The 20,576-nt window shown below is 47.2% G+C and overlaps 2 protein-coding genes across 2 annotated transcripts in view; both read left to right on the top strand.

Moving 5' to 3' along the window:
• LOC141171898 (uncharacterized) overlaps positions 1 to 20,576 on the top strand; it is an 819,676-nt gene that overhangs the window by 74,183 nt on the left and 724,917 nt on the right. The gene's annotated exons all lie outside the window — the stretch shown is intronic.
• The window catches only part of LOC141172905 (uncharacterized), a 65,828-nt gene that overhangs the window by 11,772 nt on the left and 33,480 nt on the right, over positions 1 to 20,576 (top strand). Inside the window, exons 2-6 of the mRNA XM_073657523.1 lie at positions 16,324 to 16,474; positions 16,604 to 16,783; positions 16,865 to 16,985; positions 17,069 to 17,166; positions 18,935 to 19,025. Of these exons, the coding sequence (XP_073513624.1) occupies positions 16,324 to 16,474; positions 16,604 to 16,783; positions 16,865 to 16,985; positions 17,069 to 17,166; positions 18,935 to 19,025 (641 nt within the window). The remainder of the gene's footprint in view (positions 1 to 16,323; positions 16,475 to 16,603; positions 16,784 to 16,864; positions 16,986 to 17,068; positions 17,167 to 18,934; positions 19,026 to 20,576) is intronic.

Here is a 20,576-nt window from a genome sequence, read left to right as displayed (position 1 = left end):
GGCAGGTAACTGGCAACGGGACCTGAGGGCTGAAGCAGAGTAGTGAACAGTGCAACAACATTGCTCGGGCACCTCCATTTTGGAGGAGGTGCCTTATATATGGTGAAGTCCTCCGGCCATTGGCCGGGGACTCCTTAGGACGGCGCGCGCGGCCCCTTTAAGAGGGAGGGAGAGCGCGCGCTCGCGCCCTAAGCACAGTGGCCGGGAAGCAGCGCGCGCTGCCAGAAGAGCGGGAGGAGGACGCCGGGCACGGAGCAGAGAGGTGAGGGGAACAGCGTCCCTGCCTAGCAGAGGGCAGGGACGCCGGCGCTACAGTACCCCCCCCTTTAGGCCCCCCCTTTTTTAGGCCAGACAGAAATTTAGCAAGGATAAGAGGGGCATGGATGTTCTCCCGGGGCTCCCACGTTCTCTCCTCAGGACCAAACCCCTTCCAATCTACTAGAAAAAAGGTCTTTCCTCTTACCCTTTTGGTGGCCAGAATGTTCTCTACCTCAAACTCGTCCTCAGCAGAAACCGGAGCAGGAGGCGTACCTGTAGACTTGGAAAAAGAGTTAAGTACCACAGGTTTGAGGAGAGATACATGGAAGGAGTTAGGGATCCGTAAGTTGGCCGGGAGTTTCAATTTATAGGCCACCGGGTTGATCTGACTGATGACCTCCAGAGGACCGATGAACCGAGGCCCTAACTTGTAAGAAGGTATCTTGAGTCGGACATATTTAGATGAGAGCCAGACTTTATCTCCAGGACGAAATTGTGGAGGATCCAGGCGTTTTTTGTCAGCGTGTCTTTTCATCCGTTCGGACGACTGAAGGAGTGCGGATCGGGTACTCTCCCAAATGGAGGAAAATTTGCTAACGAGAGATTCCGCAGCCGGGTGGTCCACAGAGGTGGAGACAGGAAAAGGAATCCGAGGATGCTGACCGAAGACTACAAAAAACGGGGATTTGGAGGAGTATTCGCTCTCGTGATTGTTATAAGAGAACTCGGCCCATGGTAGGAGATCCACCCAGTCTGAATGATGAGCATTAACGAAGTGCCGGAGGTAACTGGTCAGGTTCTGATTGATCCGCTCCACTTGACCATTGGACTGAGGGTGGTAAGCGGAAGAGAAGTCCAGGGTGACGTCTAGCAGTTTACAAGTGGCTCTCCAGAAGCGTGAGGTGAACTGTACCCCACGATCCGACACGATGTGGAGGGGCAGGCCATGAAGACGAAAGATGTGACGAATAAAGTCTTTAGCTAGCTCGGGTGCAGACGGGAGGCCTGGCAGGGGAACGAAATGAGCCATCTTGGAGAAGCTGTCAGCGACCACCCAAATGACCGTACAACCGGCAGAGACTGGGAGGTCAGTTATAAAGTCCATTGCTATATGCTGCCAGGGGGCAGCAGGTACAGAAAGCGGAAGGAGGCGACCGGCTGGCAGATGTCTCAGAACCTTGTTGCGGGCGCAGGACACACAGGCAGAAACAAAGTCTATTACGTCCTTGTGCAGGGTAGGCCACCAGTAGTGCCGGGTAATAAGCTGGAGGGTCTTTTTCTGACCGGCATGGCCAGCCAGTTTAGACGAGTGACCCCAGTGAAGGATCTTCTCCCGATCAGGTACTGATACGAACGTCTTTCCGGGAGGGAGACGATTTAGACTCACGGGAGCCACCTGCATTACTCTGGCGGGATCGATGATGTGTTTCGGATCTTCCTCGAGATCAGACACCAGAAAGGATCGAGACAAGGCGTCCGCCTTGACGTTTTTGTCAGCCGGGCGAAAATGAAGAACAAAATCAAAGCGAGCAAAAAACAAGGACCACCGGGCTTGGCGCGGGTTAAGTCTCTGGGCATGCTGGAGGTAAGCCAAGTTCTTGTGGTCAGTGTAAATTATTACCGGGTGAAGAGCCCCCTCGAGCAGGTAACGCCACTCCTCCAATGCCAGTTTGATGGCCAATAACTCTCGGTCTCCTATGGAATAATTGCGCTCTGAGGAGGAGAAGAGTTTAGAGAAGAAGCCACAAGTTACCATCCTCCCGGAAGATGATTTTTGAGTAAGTACCGCTCCGGCTCCAGAGGAGGAGGCGTCAACTTCCAGGAAGAACTGCTTGTTGCCGTCCGGGCGATGCAGCACCGGGGCGGAAGAGAAGGCCTGTTTTAAGGAAAGAAAGGCCTCCTCTGCTTCGGGCGGCCACTCTTTGGGATTAGTACCCTTACGGGTGAGCGCGGAAATTGGGGCAGTCCGGGAAGAGAAGTGTGGTATGAAGAGGCGGTAGTAGTTGGCGAAGCCCAGGAACCGCTGAATGGCCTTCAACCCTCCGGTCGAGGCCATTTCTCGATGGCAGACAGTTTCTCTGGATCCATTCGTAGGCCGGTCTGAGAAATAATGTAGCCCAAAAACGGAAGCGAAGTCTGCTCAAAGAGGCCCTTCTCGTATTTAGCGAAGAGGTGATTCTGCCTGAGCCTGCGCAGGACCTGACGAACGTCCCTCTGGTGAGTCTGGAGATCCGGAGAGAAGACCAAGATGTCGTCCAGGTACACCACTACGCAGGAGTAGAGAAGGTCCCGGAAGATGTCATTGACCAACTCTTGAAAGACGGCAGGAGCGTTACAGAGACCAAAGGGCATTACCAGATATTCATAGTGGCCGTCCCGGGTGTTGAATGCCGTCTTCCATTCATCCCCCTGACGGATACGAACCAGGTTGTACGCCCCACGGAGGTCCAGTTTGGTGAAGATTCTAGCCCCCCTCAGACGATCAAATAACTCCGGAATGAGCGGAAGGGGGTACTTATTCTTCACCGTGATCTGGTTAAGGCCTCTATAGTCTATACAGGGACGGAGAGAGCCGTCCTTCTTTTTGACGAAAAAGAAGCCTGCTCCCGCCGGGGAGGTAGATTTCCGGATGAATCCCCTGGCCAGATTCTCCTCAATATATTCGGACATCGACCGGGTCTCAGCAGCGGATAATGGATAAATACGCCCACGGGGAGGAGTAGTACCGGGTAACAGGTCGATAGGGCAGTCGTATGGTCTATGAGGGGGTAGTGTCTCTACCTCCTTTTTATTAAAGACATCAGCAAAAGACCAATAAGGAATCGGAAGTCCAGGTAGATTAGCTGGGGTAGGAGAAGGACGGACGGGATGGACGGGAACCAGACAGGTCTTATGGCAGTCCTGTCCCCAGCGAAGGACCTCTCCGGTCTGCCAGTCAAGCACGGGTGCATGTCTCTGGAGCCAAGGTAGACCTAGCAAGAGGGTGTGAGAGAGTCCAGGCAGAACATGAAAGGAGATACTCTCGGAATGCAGCATTCCCACCTGCAGAGTAATGGATTCGGTGATGAGTTGGATGGGGCGTGGTAAGAGACCCCCATCCACGACAGCAACAGACAAGGGTACAGCCAGAGGTTTGGTGGGGATGCGGTATTTCTCTACCAGGGACTGTGAAATAAGATTCCCGGCTGCTCCAGAGTCAAGTTGGGCTAGTTCGAAATAACGGTTCTCCCCGCAGACGATTGAGACTGACAGCAGCAGAGATGGAGAGGATTTATTCTTGTCTAGGTCGACCTCTCTGAGCGAACCTAGACACAGGCGTTTCCCGACCTCTCCGGGCAGGCACGGATCCGGTGCTCCTTACTGCCACAGTAGAAGCAGCTCCCCTCGGCACGGCGTAAGTCCTGACGGGTTTTGACCATCTTGGTCTGGTCGACCTGCATAGGCTCAGGAGAGTGTACCTGGGGAGAGACGGAGGGAGTGACGGGTTTCTGAAGAGTAGGAGCTAGACGTGGAAACCTCCTCTCACGGGTGACCTCTTTGGCACGCTCCTGGAACCGTAGGTCAATCCGGGTGGCAAGAGTTATTAGGTCATCGAGAGTGGTAGGAATGTCCCGACCGGCAAGTTCATCTTTAATACGGCCGGACAGACCCTCCCAGAAGACGGATACCAGAGCGTCGTTATCCCAGGCCAGCTCCGAGGCAAGGGTACGGAACCGTATGGCATATTGGCCCACGGTGAGACTTCCCTGACGGAGGCGTAGCAGTGATGATGCGGATGAGGTCTTCCGTCCGGGTTCGTCGAAGACTTTCCGGAAAGCCGTGAGAAAGGCAGGCAAGTCGGACACCAGGGGGTCTCCTCTCTCCCATAGAGGATTTAGCCAGGCCAGGGCCTCCCCGGTGAGATGGGACATGATGAAGGCAATTTTGGCCCGGTCGGAGTTAAACTGGTGGGGCAATAGTTCAAAGTGCAGGGTGCACTGATTTATGAAGCCCCGAGCCTGGGCGGAGTCGCCTCCGAAGCGAGGAGGTGCAGAAAGCCGGGGTCCGGGGTAGGATACCATGGTATTAGTGGGCAGCGGAGCTGCCGGATTGCGAGTCATGGCACTGGCGGAGGTTGCTGGCGGAGCAGTCAGAGTGTCCAGGCGAGAATTGACATTCCGCAGGTGACCCAGGATGGACTCCTGTTGGGACCTCTGACGGGACAGTTCATGACACAGGTCCGAGAGCGAGGGAGCTTGGGTGCCACCGGGTTCCATGGCCCGAGCAAACTGTAACGGGTCTGGGAGGCGGAACCTCTGAGCTACTATACAAGGGGGCGGTCCTTGTAAGGGAGCGGGTGGCGACCAGGCAGGCAGTCACAGCAGGTGACCGGGACAGTCTCTGGATGAACGGGCAGATGGTCACGGCAAGTGACCGCGGCAGTCTCTGGATGAACGGGCAGATGGTCACGGCAAGTGACCGGGGCAGTCTCTGGATGAACGGGCAGATGGTCACGGCAAGTGACCGGGGCAGTCTCTGGGTAAAGGGTTGGTACGACCTGTGGCGGCTGATGGTAGACGTGAGCTCCCAGGTGAGCAGGCGAGAGTCTCTGGATAAACGGGTGGTCACGGCATGTGACGGCGGAGCCTCCAGGAAGACCAACAGACAGGCGGCAGATGAGCGCTCCCAGGTGAGCGGGCAGAAGTCTCTGGACAGGCGGGTGGTCACAGCACGTGATGGCAGAGCCTCCAGGTAGGCTAGAAGACAGGCAGCAGATGAGCGCTCCCAGGTGAGCGGGCAGGAGTCACTGGACAGGCAGGTGGTCACAGAACGTGACGGCGGAGCCTCCAGGTAGGCTAGCAGGCAGGTAGCCGATGTGCGCTCCCAGGTGAGCGGGCAAGCTGGTCCTTAGACAGACTGACAGGAGTTGTAAGGCAGACCGTCGGACCTCAGGCTAGCAGGCAGGTAGCAGAATATCAGGCAGGAATAAGACAGCAAGCTGGCAGGAATCTGGCAGGTATCTGGCAGGTAACTGGCAACGGGACCTGAGGGCTGAAGCAGAGTAGTGAACAGTGCAACAACATTGCTCGGGCACCTCCATTTTGGAGGAGGTGCCTTATATATGGTGAAGTCCTCCGGCCATTGGCCGGGGACTCCTTAGGACGGCGCGCGCGGCCCCTTTAAGAGGGAGGGAGAGCGCGCGCGCGCGCCCTAAGCACAGTGGCCGGGAAGGAGCGCGCGCTGCCAGCAGAGCGGGAGGAGGACGCCGGGCACGGAGCAGAGAGGTGAGGGGAACAGCGTCCCTGCCTAGCAGAGGGCAGGGACGCCGGCGCTACACACAGCCCATACTCATACATTTAGTATAATGCACAGCCCATACTCATACATGTAGTATAATGCACAGCCCATAGTCATACATTCAAACCAGGGATTGAAGCTTGAAGAGGACAATTTGCATATTCCAGGTGCCTTCTGGGAAAAGCGAAGAGTCTCCTTCAGCTAGAAGATCGTTGGGTACAGCCGGGACCAGCTGCTTGGAAAGCATCGCCAAACCAGGGATTGAAGCTTGAAGAGGACAATTTGCATATTCCAGGTGCCTTCTGGGAAAAGCGAAGAGTCTCCTTCAGCTAGAAGATCGTTGGGTACAGCCGGGACCAGCTGCTTGGAAAGCATCGCCAAACCAGGGATTGAAGCTTGAAGAGGACAATTTGCATATTCCAGGTGCCTTCTGGGAAAAGCGAAGAGTCTCCTTCAGCTAGAAGATCGTTGGGTACAGCCGGGACCAGCTGCTTGGAAAGCATCGCCAAACCAGGGATTGAAGCTTGAAGAGGACAATTTGCATATTCCAGGTGCCTTCTGGGAAAAGCGAAGAGTCTCCTTCAGCTAGAAGATCGTTGGGTACAGCCGGGACCAGCTGCTTGGAAAGCATCGCCAAACCAGGGATTGAAGCTTGAAGAGGACAATTTGCATATTCCAGGTGCCTTCTGGGAAAAGCGAAGAGTCTCCTTCAGCTAGAAGATCGTTGGGTACAGCCGGGACCAGCTGCTTGGAAACCATCGCCAAACCGCACGCCTGACGGCGCGCGAATTTGTTTAATTTGTTTGTCCTAGGGTATCACAAGAAAGAAGACAGACATCAAGTCAGCAGGGACAAGGAGCAGCATGGCAGATGTGACAACCTACATGGTGAGCTGCAACATGTGCTACATGTTCACAGATCGACCAGAAGCTGAAACCAACTTCACCTGCCAGAAGTGTAGACTACTGGCTCTTTTAGAAGAAAAAGTGCGGGGACTGGAAGAAAGAATTGCGACATTAAAACTCATCAAGGAAAATGAAGACTTCCTGGACAGAACAGAAGCGTCACTACTGGTCACGGAAAGTCAAGGAAGCATCAGAGAACCTCCAGAGGCAGACGAGTGGAGGCAAGTGACCAAAAGAAGCAAGAAGACTATGGAGACACCACCAACCACACAACTGAGAAACAGATTCCAAGGACTAGTGGAGGACGAAGATGGCACACCTAAGGATGAGGAACTACCAGCAAGCAAAAAAGGAAAGAGCACCCAGAAACACCCAGAAGCGACAAGAAAAAGGACAGCCAAGAAGGGAAGAAGAGTGGTGGTGGTGGGAGACTCACTACTGAGAGGAACAGAAGCAGCTATCTGCAGACCGGACATAACCGCAAGAGAAGTATGCTGCCTCCCAGGGGCGAAGATCAAGGATGTTACCGATAGGATACCGAAGCTCATCCGTTCCAAGGATGTCCACCCATTTCTTCTGATACATGTTGGCACCAATGACACGGCAAAGAAGGACCTACCGACAGTCTGCAAGGACTTTGAAGCATTGGGGAAGAAAGTAAAAGAACTGGATGCGCAGGTAGTTTTTTCTTCTATCCTTCCAGTAGACGGGCATGGCGTCAGGAGATGGAACAGGATCCTTGAGGTGAACAACTGGCTGAGACGATGGTGCAGACAACAAGGATTTGGATTCCTGGACCACGGTGTGAATTACCTCTATGACGGACTCCTTGCCAGAGACGGACTACACCTCAACAAACCCGGGAAACACACATTCGCCAGGAGACTCTCAACACTCATCAGGAGGGCGTTAAACTAGAAGAAGAGGGGATGGGAAGAAAAACGTCGGACACGATCATGCAACCAGAGAACATACTAATGAAAGATATGAAGTGCGACAAAGAAGGTCCAAGACAAGATACTTGGAAGGGAGGTAAGAAAATTTCTAATACAATCCACAGGGAGAAGATTGGAACAAAACAAAATCGTGTAAACTGCGTGCTAGCAAATGCCAGGAGCCTGACAAACAAGATGGATGAACTGGTAGCAGAAATATCTACAGGTAACTATGACATAGTGGGAATAACCGAGACATGGTTAGATGAAAGCTATGACTGGGCAGTTAACTTACAGGGTTACAGTCTGTTTAGAAGGGATCGAAGAAGTCGGAAAGGGGGTGGAGTCTGTCTATATGTAAAGACGTGTCTAAAGCCTACAATACGGGAGGATGTATGGGAGGGAAATGAGGAGGTCGAGTCCTTATGGGTGGAGATACATGGGGCAAAAAACAATAATAAAATTATCATAGGAGTCTGTTATAAACCACCAAATATAGCAGAAGCCACGGAAAGTCTATTAATGAGACAAATAGACGAAGTAGCAAAAAATAATGAGGTGCTTATTATGGGGGACTTCAACTACCCCGATATAGACTGGGAAACCGAAAGCTGTAGATCTCAGAAAGGAAACAGGTTTCTGTCAATTATCAAAGACAATTATTTGTCACAACTTGTGCAGGAACCAACTAGAGGGACGGCCCTTTTAGACTTAATATTAACTAACAGGCCAGACAGAATAACTGAGGTGCAGGTCGGGGGGCACCTGGGAAATAGTGACCACAACATTATACAATTCCACATGTGCTTCAGTAGGGTGCCCAGCAAGGGAGTCACAAAAACACTGAACTTTAGGAGGGCAAAGTTTGATCAGCTAAGAGATGCCCTTCACCTTATAGACTGGGATAGTATCTTTAGTAATAGGAGCACGGATAGAAAATGGGACATTTTCAAAACAGTCCTACATAGTCACTGTAGAAGGTACATACCTTATGGGAATAAAAGGGCTAGGAATAGGAGGAAGCCAATGTGGCTAAATAAGGAAGTCAAGAGGGCAATGAAAAACAAAAAAAGGGCTTTCGGTAAACTTAAACAAGAAGGCAGCGAGGAAGCGCTAATATCTTTATAGGGAAAAAAACAAAATCTGTAAGAAACAAATAAGAATAGCAAAAGAGGAGACAGAGAGACTAATTGCCAAGGAAAGTAAAACGAATCCCAAACTGTTCTTTAACTATATAAACAGTAAAAGGATTAAAACTGATGGCGTTGGCCCATTGAAAAATAACCTGGGTAAAATCATAGAGGGCGATGAGGGTAAAGCAAACCTACTCAATAGCTTCTTCTCCACTGTTTTCACAAAAGAAAACAATTTATCGGAGGAAATGCAGAGTGATAAAGTAAATCCTCCGCTAAATATCACCCACCTAACCCAGGGGGAAGTTCAGAAACGCCTAAATAATATCAAAATAGACAAGTCACCAGGCCCAGATGACATACACCCCCGGGTACTAAAAGAATTAAGTAATGTGATAGACAGGCCGCTGTATCTTATATTCAAGCACTCTTTATGGACAGGGACTGTCCCACTAGACTGGCGCCAAGCAAATGTGGTACCAATATTCAAAAAGGGGTCTAAAAGTGACCCTGGGAACTATAGACCAGTCAGCTTAACGTCTGTTGTGGGTAAATTGTTTGAAGGATTTCTTAGAGATGCTATTGTAGAATATCTTAATGATAATAACTGTCTAACTCCATATCAACATGGATTCATGAGGGATCACTCCTGCCAAACAAACCTGATCGCCTTCTACGAGGAGGTGAGCTCACAGCTGGACCGGGGAGAGTCAGTGGATGTTGTATACCTTGACTTCTCCAAAGCGTTTGATACCGTGCCACACAAAAGGTTGGTATATAAAATGAGAATGCTTGGTCTGGGGGATAATGTGTGCAAGTGGGTAAATAGCTGGCTGAGTGATAGAAAGCAGAGGGTGGTTATCAATGGAGTAAGCTCAGGGTGTGTCAGGGTTACTAGCGGGGTGCCTCAAGGGTCTGTCTTGGGCCCTATATTATTTAATATATTTATTAATGATCTAGTGGAAGGGTTGCATAGTAAAATAGCAATATTTGCAGATGATACTAAACTTTGTAAAGTAGTTAATACAGATGAGGACAGGGCACAGCTACAGGAGGATTTAGATAAATTGGGGAGTTGGGCCAAAAAATGGCAAATGGGGTTCAATGCCGATAAATGTAAGGTCATGCACATGGGAAAGAAAAACAGCAGTCACCCATACATATTAAATGGGAAACCGTTGGGGAAATCTGACATGGAGAAGGACCTGGGCGTCTTGGTTAACAGCAAATTAAATTGGAGTGCCCAGTGTCAGGCAGCAGCTGCGAAGGCAAATAGAGTCATGGCATGCATCAGAAGAGGAATAGGGGCATATGATGAGAACATTGTTCTTCCTCTGTATAAAGCGCTGGTAAGGCCGCACTTAGAATATTGTGCACAGTTCTGGGCTCCGGTGCTCAGGAAAGACATATTGGACCTAGAGAGGGTACAAAGGAGGGCGACTAAGGTAATAAAGGGAATGGAGGGACTAGAATACCCAGAGAGGTTGTCAAAATTAGGCCTATTTACATTGGAAAAGAGAAGGCTTAGGGGAGACCTCATAAACATGTATAAATACATCAGGGGGCAGTACAGAGATCTCTCCCATGACCTGTTTATACCAAGGATGGTGACAAAGACGAGGGGGCACACTATGCGTCTGGAGGAAAGGAGGTTCCTGCACCAGCATAGAAGGGGATTCTTTACGGTCAGAGCCGTGAGACTCTGGAACTCTCTGGGAGAGGAAGTGGTGATGTCCAACTCACTTAATGAGTTCAAGAGAGGCCTGGACGCCTTTCTTGAGAACAATAAAATTACATCTTATGCTTAGTTAATTAATCCAGGGATTTAATCTTACTGCCAGATTGGTGTCGGGAAGTGAATTTTTCCTCAGTGATGTAAATTGGCCTATACCTCATGGTTTTTTGTTGCCTTCCCCTGGATCAACGCTGCGGAATAGCTGCAGTGCACAAGAAATAGGCTGAACTGGATGGACGCTTGTCTTTTTTCGGCCTTATAAACTATGTAACTATGTAACTATATGTAGTATAATGCACAGCCCATAGTCATACATGTAGTATAATGCACAGCCCACACTCTTACATGTAGTATAATGCACAGCCCATAGTCCATACATGTAGTATAATGCACAGCCCATACTCATACATGTAGTATAATGCACAGCCCATAGTCCATACATGTAGTATAATGCACAGCCCATACTCATACATGTAGTATAATGCACAGCCCATACTCTTACATGTAGTATAATGCACAGCCCACACTCTTACATGTAGTATAATGCACAGCCCATAGTCATCCATGTAGTATAATGCACAGCCCATACTCATACATGTAGTATAATGCACAGCCCACACTCTTACATGTAGTATAATGCACAGCCCATACTCATACATGTAGTATAATGCACAGCCCACACTCTTACATGTAGTATAATGCACAGCCCATAGTCCATACATGTAGTATAATGCACAGCCCACACTCTTACATGTAGTATAATGCACAGCTCATACTCATACATGTAGTATAATGCAGAGCCCATAGTCATCCATGTAGTATAATGCACAGCCCATACTCATACATGTAGTATAATGCAGAGCCCATAGTCATCCATGTAGTATAATGCACAGCCCACACTCTTACATGTAGTATAATGCAGAGCCCATAGTCATCCATGTAGTATAATGCACAGCCCATACTCATACATGTAGTATAATGCACAGCCCATAGTCATCCATGTAGTATAATGCACAGCCCATACTCATACATGTGGTATAATGCACAGCCCATAGTCATCCATGTAGTATAATGCACAGCCCACACTCTTACATGTAGTATAATGCACAGCCCATAGTCCATACATGTAGTATAATGCACAGCCCATACTCTTACATGTAGTATAATGCACAGCCCATAGTACATACATGTAGTATAATGCACAGCCCATACTCTTACATGTAGTATAATGCACAGCCCATAGTCCATACATGTAGTATAATGCACAGCCCATACTCTTACATGTAGTATAATGCACAGCCCACACTCTTACATGTAGTATAATGCACAGCCCACACTCTTACATGTAGTATAATGCACAGCCCATACTCATACATATAGTATAATGCACAGCCCATACTCTTACATGTAGTATAATGCACAGCCCACACTCTTACATGTAGTATAATGCACAGCCCATAGTCCATACATGTAGTATAATGCACAGCCCACACTCTTACATGTAGTATAATGCACAGCCCATAGTCATACATGTAGTATAATGCACAGCCCACACTCTTACATGTAGTATAATGCACAGCCCATAGTCATCCATGTAGTATAATGCACAGCCCACACTCTTACATGTAGTATAATGCACAGCCCATAGTCCATACATGTAGTATAATGCACAGCCCACACTCTTACATGTAGTATAATGCACAGCCCATAGTCATCCATGTAGTATAATGCACAGCCCATACTCATACATGTAGTATAATGCACAGCCCATAGTCCATCCATGTAGTATAATGCACAGCCCATAGTCCATACATGTAGTATAATGCACAGCCCACACTCTTACATGTAGTATAATGCACAGCCCATAGTCATCCATGTAGTATAATGCACAGCCCACACTCTTACATGTAGTATTATGGCCAAGGGCACCGTGTACTCGCTGATTTAAAGAAAACAGAACATTATACTCACCTTCTCTCTGCTCCCTCGCAGCTCGGTGTCTTTTTTCTGGAGCTGCCGCTGACTTCAGCTACAAGCGACAGGAGAGCATGATGTTACTTCCATGCGCCCCCTAATGGCGTACATGCAGATGTCAGCTGCTGGCCTCTGATTGGTCAGCTGCGTGTATTGTGGCTCTTCAGCTGAAAGTCAGTCCAAGAACACATCCAGCTGAAGTAGGGGTCGGTCGCAGGAGCCACTGCGGTCATTAAGCCTCTCACTATAATGCTCTCATAGTACCTCTATTTCCCCACACCGTATAATGTTCTCACAGTACCGCCATCCCCCCACATACCGTATAATGTTCCCACATTACCGCCATCCCCCCACATACAGTATAATGTTCCCACATTACCGCCATCCCCCCACATACAGTATAATGTTCTCATAGTACCGCCATCCCCCCACATACAGTATAATGTTCTCACAGTACAGCCATCCCCCCACATACAGTATAATGTTCTCACAGTACCGCCATCTTCCCACATACAGTATAATGTTCCCACATTACCACCATCCCCCCACATACAGTGTAATGTTCTCACATTACCACCATCCCCCCACATACAGTATAATGTTCTCACAGTACCGCCATCCCCCCACATACAGTATAATGTTCTCACAGTACCGCCAGCCCCCCACATACAGTATAATGTTCTCACAGTACCGCCACCCCCCCACATACAGTATAATGTTCTCACAGTACCGCCATCCCCCCACATACAGTATAATGTTCTCACAGTACCGCCATCCCCCCACATACAGTATAATGTTCCCACATTACCACCATCCCCCCACATACAGTATAATGTTCTCACAGTACCGCCATCCCCCCAGATACAGTATAATGTTCTCACAGTACCGCCATCTCCCCACATACTGTATAATGTTCTCACTGTACCGCCATCTTCCCACATACAGTATAATGTTCCCACATTACCCCCACCCCCCCACATACAGTATAATGTTCCCACAGTGCCACCCCCCCACATACAGTATAATATTCCTACATTACAACCATCCCCCCCACATACAGTATAATGTTCCCACAGTTCCGCAATCTTCCCACATACAGTATAATATTGTCACAGTCCCGCCATTCCCCCACATACAATACAATATTCCCACATTACCACCATCCCCCCACATACAGTATAATGTTCCCACAGTGCCACCATCTTCCCACATACAGTATAATGTTCTCATAGTACCGCCATCCCCCCACATACAGTATAATGTTCCCACAGTTGCGCCATCTTCCCACATACAGTACAATGTTCTCACAGTACCGCCATCTTCCCACATACAGTATAATGTTCCCACAGTACCGCCATCCCCCCACATACAGTATAATGTTCTCACAGTACCGCCATCTTCCCACATACAATATAATATTCCCACATTACCACCATCCCCCCCACATACAGTATAATGTTCCCACATTACCACCATCCCCCCACATACAGTATAATCTTCTCACAGTACCACCATCCCCCCACATACAGTATAATATTCCCACATTACCACCGCCCCCCCGCATACAGTATAATGTTCTCACAGTACGTCATCCCCCCACATACAATATAATATTCCCACATTACCACCATCCCCCCACATAGTGTAATGTTCCCACAGAGCCACCATCTTCCCACATACAGTATAATGTTCTCATAGTACCGCCATCCCCCCACATACAGTATAATGTTCACACCGTTGCGCCATCTTCCCACATACAGTATAATGTTCTCACAGTACCACCATCTTCCCACATACAATATAATATTCCCACATTACCACCATCCCCCCCACATACAGTATAATGTTCCCACATTACCACCATCTTCCCACATACAGTATAATGTTCCCACAGTTGCGCCATCTTCCCACATACAGTATAATGTTCTCACAGTACCACCATCCCCCCACATACAATATAATATTCCCACATTACCACCATCCCCCCACATACAGTATAATATTCCCACATTACCACCGCCCCCCCCGCATACAGTATAATGTTCCCACAGTACTGCCATCCCCCCACATACAGTATAATGTTCCTACAGTACCGCCATCTTCCCACATACAGTATAATGTTCTCATAGTACCGCCATCTTCCCTCATACAGTATAATGTTCCCACAGTTGCGCCATCACCCCACATACAGTATAATGTTCTCACAGTTCCGCCATCTTCCCACATACAATATAATGTTCTCACAGTACCGCCATCCCCCCACATACAGTATAATGTTCCCACAGTACCGCCATCCCCCCACATACAGTATAATGTTTCCACAGTACCGCCATCTTCCCACATACAGTATAATGTTCTCACAGTACCGCCATCTTCCCACATACAGTATAATGTTGTCACAGTACCGCCATCCCCCCCACATACAGTATAATGTTCCCACAGTACTGCCATCTTCCCACATACAGTATAATGTTCCCACAGTACTGCCATCTTCCCACATACAGTATAATGTTCTCACAGTACCGCCATCCCCCCCACATACAGTATAATGTTCCCACAGTACCGCCATCTTCCCACATACAGTATAATGTTCCCACAGTACCCCCATCCCCCCACATACAGTATAATGTTCTCACATTACCACCATCCCCCCACATACAGTATTATGTTCCCACAGTACCGCCATCTTCCCACATACAGTATAATGTTCCCACAGTACCGCCATCCCCCCACATACAGTATAATGTTCTCATAGTATCGCCATCTTCCCTCATACAGTATAATGTTCTCACAGTACCGCCATCTTCCCACATACAATATAATGTTCTCACAGTACCACCATCCCCCCACATACAGTATAATGTTCCCACAGTACCGCCATCTTCCCACATACAGTATAATGTTCTCACAGTTCCGCCATCCCCCCACATACAGTACAATGTTGTCACAGTCCCTCCATCCCCCCCACATGCAGTATAATGTTCCCACATTACCACCATCCCCCCACATACAGTATAATGTTCCCACAGTGCCACCATCCCCCCCACATACAGTATTATGTTCCCACAGTGCCACCATCCCCCCCACATACAGTATAATGTTCCCACAGTGCCACCATCCCCCCCACACACAGTATAATGTTCCCACAGTGCCGCCATTCCCCCACATACAGTATAATGTTCTCACAGTACCGCCATTTTCCCACATACAGTATAATGTTCCCACAGTGCCATCATCCCCCCACATACAGTATAATGTTCCCACAGTGCCACCATCCCCCCCACATACAGTATAATGTTCCCGCAGTGCCACCATCCCCCCCACATACAGTATAATGTTCCCACAGTACCGCCATCCCCAATTTTATTTTATGTTTGAACACTTGGTTTTCTTTTTTTGGTGTTTTTCATGTAATATATGGAAGCCTACAAGAAAATGCTAAAAGAAACATAATATCCAGGAAAAAAACACTGTACATGGAGACATTAGCATCAAATAACTGTCTTGTTCTTACACACACGCTCTTATAAATGAGATCTAACGTGATAAAAGATTACAACCTGGGGAAGACGGGAAACATTCACATAGACGGTCGGTGATGATGGAGTCAGTGACGGACTCTGGCCATATCTGTTTCTAGAGCCGTATTAGAAGATGAAGATGTCGTCCTCATCATGAAGTTGTTATTTCTCATGCCATGTGTAATGTATATGACGAGAATTAGCGTTATGGAAGATGAGTCTATGAGAAACATATTCAGCTGCAGACTCCGAGGAAGAAACTGCTTGTTGTCTGTGGCCTAAAATATAAAGGTTTTATTAGTACGTCAGGGACAAAAGCAGAATGTTGTAAAATAATAAAAATACCATTGCTGCTTGGGTTTCTGGGTGATTCTTACTAAAGCAGTGGCCAACTTAGCCAGTGATTGGAAGTATGGAGGAGATGTCTAAGTCAGCAATTCAACTTATGTTCCAGTCCATAAAAACCAGAGAACACAACATCTACACATTCTATCTCCTGATATATTTCCCTTATTGTCTCCAGTAATTGTATTATTACACAGGATTCTTTATGATGTTACATTGGCTCATCTTCTTCTCATTCAGGTTTCTACAATATCAGATCCTCTCAGTGAAGATCTTCTATATTAAGAGAATTTTTCTGAATCACCTATCAAGGATGGACAAGGACAGAGACAAGATGGCGGAGAGGATATTACACCTCACCCTAGAGATCCTCTTCCGGCTTACTGGAGAGGTGAGAGATTCTGATAACGTCACATTACATCATTCTTATCTATGGGAATAACAGATGGACAGAACTGGAGAGGTGAGGACTCTGAAAATGTCTGCAGTGATATTTATTAATGTGTCTCTCCATAACCAGGATTACACAGTAATAAAGAAGACTTCTAGTGAGCGCTGTCAGGACCCTGTGTCTGAGGGATGGGGAAGACCCCTGAGCCCAATCACAGGACCTCCACCTCACCCCCTGATACATGAGGACATCAATGACCAGAAGATCCTAGAACTCACCTACAAGATGATTGAGCTGCTGACTGGAGAGGTGACACTGCTGGGAATGCTGGGACATTATACAGTAACGCTATGGAGGGATCGGGGGGTAACGGTATCATTGTTGTGTCAGGTTCCTATAAGGTGTCAGGATGTCGCCGTCTATTTCTCCATGGAGGAGTGGGAGTATTTAGAAGGACACAAAAATCTGTTCAAGATCATGATGGAGGTTCCCCAGCCCCTCACATCACCAGGTAATAGACAGGACTAAATACACACGGCCTATAATTATCTCTATGTAAAGAATGAATTCAGTCCCTGTATGTGTTTCCTCCAGATCTATCCAGTAAGAGGACAACACCAGAGAGATGTCCCCATCCTCTTCTTCCACAGGACTGTAAACAAGAAGATCCCAATGTTCCTCAGGATCATCAGGTAGATGGAGAGAAGGTGTCATGAGATCTCCCCTATGATGTGTACAGTCATGGCCAAAAGTTTTGAGAATGACACCAAAATTATATTTTCACATGATCTGCTGGCCTCTGGTTTTTATTAGTGTTTGTATGATGTTTATATCACATACAGAAATATAATTGCAATCATATTATGAGTACCAAGAGGTTATATTGACAGTTAGAATGAGTTAATGCAGCAAGTCAATATTTGCAGTGTTGCCCCTTCTTCTTCAAGACCTCTGTAATTCTCCCTGGCATGCTCTCAATCAACTTTTGGACCAAATCCTGACTGATAGCAGTCCATTCTTGCATAATCAATGCTTGCATTTTGCCAGAATTTGTTGGTTTTTGTTTGTCCACCCGTCTCTTGATGATTGACCACAAGTTCTCAATGGGATTAAGATCTGGGGAGTTTCCAGGCCATGGACCCAAAATCTCTGTTTTGTTCCATGAGCCATTTAGTTATTACCTTTGTTTTATGGCAAGGTGCTCCATCATGCTGGAAAAGGCATTGTTGGGCGCCAAACTGCTCTTGGACGGTTGGGAGAAGTTGCTCTTGGAGGACATTCTGGTACCATTCTTTATTCATGGCTATGTTTTTAGGCAAGACTGTGAGTGAGCCGATTCCCTTGGCTGAGAAGCAACCCCACACATGAATGGTTTCAGGATGCTTTACAGTTGGCATGAGACAAGACTGGTGGTAGCGCTCACCTCTTCTTCTCCAAATAAGCTGTTTTCCAGATGTCCCAAACAATCGAAAAGGGGATTCATCAGAGAAAATGACTTTGCCTCAGTCCTCAGCAGTCCACTCCCTGTACCTTTTGCAGAATATCAGTCGGTCCCTGATGTTTTTTCTGGAGAGAAGTGGCTTCTTTGCTGCCCTCCTTGAAACCAGCCCTTGCTCAAAGAGTCTCCGCCTCACAGTGCGTGCAGAAGCACTCACACCAGCCTGCTGCCATTCCTGAGCAAGCTCGGCACTGCTGGTAGTCCGATCCCGCAGCTGAAACAGTTTTAAGATACGGTCCTGGCGCTTGCTGGTCTTTCTTGGGTGCCCTGGAGCCTTTTTGACAACAATGGAAGCTCTCTCCTTGAAGTTCTTGATGATGCGATAGATTGTTGACTGAGGTGCAATCTTTGTAGCTGCGATACTCTTCCCTGTTAGGCCATTTTTGTGCAGTGCAATGATGGCTGCACGTGTTTCTTTAGAGATAACCATAGTTAACTGAAGAGAAACAATGATACCAAGAACCAGCCTCCTTTTAAAGTGTCCAGTGATGTCATTCTTACTTAATCATGACTGATTGATCGCCAGCCCTGTCCTCATCAACACCCACACCTGTGTTAATGGATCAATCACTAAAACGATGTTAGCTGCTCCTTTTAAGGCAGGACTGCAATGATGTTGAAATGTGTTTTGGGGGTTAAAGTTCATTTTCTGGGCAAATATTGACTTTGCAAGTACAGTAATTGCTGTTAAGCTGATCACTCTTTGACATTCAGGAGTATATGCAAATTGCCATTACAAAAAATGAAGCAGTAAACTTTGGAAAAATTACTATTTGTCTCATTCTCAATACTTTTGCCCATGACTGTAGATGGCTGTGAAGGTCTTGTGCTCAGTCTTGTTTTATCCACCAGTATTATATGTTTTATACTTGTGTAATGAGAACGGTGGAGATGACAGGATTAGAGCTGATCATAGATCTGACTTCTCCATCTGTCTGTGACTTTTATAATATATGTTTCAGGGTGAAGATCTGACCCATACTAATACTACAGAGACATATGTGAGGGGTGATGAGTGGTGTAAAGAGGAGATTCCTACATATGATTACCCAGGTGAGTAGTGACCACTAAATGCAGAGAAGTCACAGATTCTTCTCGGTCACCGGCTGTGGCTGGTTTACCGGTCATGTAGTTTGGCCGTATCACAATCGTGTGATCACCATTTTCCCGCTAGACACAACATTTTCCTCCATCTGAAAATGTTCACATTACTTTGTGTAATTGTAAAAGCCCTTTTCTATAGAACTCACAACCTGGAGGATCCACCTACAACCTGGGATTAGTAGACGCTGACCGTCACCTGCCCAGATCTGTAAATTACAAAGCCAAATGACAGCGTATGTAGAAAGTGCTGACAAGTGAGAAAATCACTTGAAGAAAAATATTCTGATGGGTCTGTAAGAGAAAGCGGAGGGTAATGATGCTGTTGGCTTCCTCGATCCCTGATATCTTATTGGATGAATCTACCTTCTCTCCCTTCTGTGCTGCTGAATGTGCTCATATGGTCCCTACAAGACCAGGTCCTGTCTTTCTGGCCAAACTTCACTTTTATGATCGACAACATTAAATGTGCAGTGAGGGCCAAGTGTGAATTTTTGTACAATAACAGCGGAGTTTCCCTTTATCCTGACTTTTCAAACTATCTTCAAACAGGATTTTGATAAACTACATAAATAACATTACACCTGTGCCATGATATGTCTCTAAGCTGTGCGTGGCTGATGGCTGTAATATACATCTATTAACGCCTGCAGGAGATGTGGTGGCATGGCTCGAGCCCTGGTTTCATGGATTCACTCCACGTCATAAATTACATTATGTTTTCAATCCTAAAGAATTCAGATTCCTGCACAATCTCTCCTGAAATGGGGGCACTAATACTTTCTCTACTCTTCTGGTCAGGACTCATCATACCTCCAATGGTCCACCATAAATGAGTGCGACTCCGGTTTAGTGTTGGAGGTCTCCCTTATATACGTTGTTGTTGGGGATGTAACATATCTTTTATTCTGTCTTTTTTACAGGTTCATTCTGTATGATAGTTTGATTGTGGTGGGATTGGCCTGACTCACTTATGTGTCTCTGTAACTCCATGGTGGTCTTTAAAAGAAGGTCTCCATTACGTCTTCCCAATACCGAGGTCTAAATTTAAGACCCCTCATCTCTGCACTATTATAAAAAGTTCTACTTCAATGTCTAATATTTCTTCTTGAAATTTATCTGACATAAAATATTGTCCCTTACGATAGTTTAGATGATGAAGAGCCACCGCGCCCCAGACTCTAATTACCCCAGAGAGGTTTCACCACTAGTTACTCACTATTTACTGAGAAGACTGTTCAGTTCCATCATTTCAGTAGATGTGTTATTGTCTATACTCACAGTTTTTGACTACAACAGTTCGTTCCCAAAATACTCTGATTTAACCCCTTCCCGCAGACAGTTTTTTGTTCCTAATCAGGTTCCATTTTTCAAATCTGACGTGTGTCACTTTATGTGGTGATAACTTTGGAATTCTTCACAAAGGATAATGGGAAACAAATGGACCTTACAAATTATTTCCAACTTCTCTTGAATGTGACAATCCCCTATATACGGTTGTAC

The sequence above is a fragment of the Phyllobates terribilis genome, unplaced genomic scaffold (assembly GCF_046119375.1).
Source record: "Phyllobates terribilis strain yellow unplaced genomic scaffold, ASM4611937v1 Scaffold_12__6_contigs__length_324123572, whole genome shotgun sequence".
NCBI lineage: Eukaryota > Metazoa > Chordata > Amphibia > Anura > Dendrobatidae > Phyllobates > Phyllobates terribilis.
This window is presented reverse-complemented; position numbering and strand designations above follow the sequence as displayed.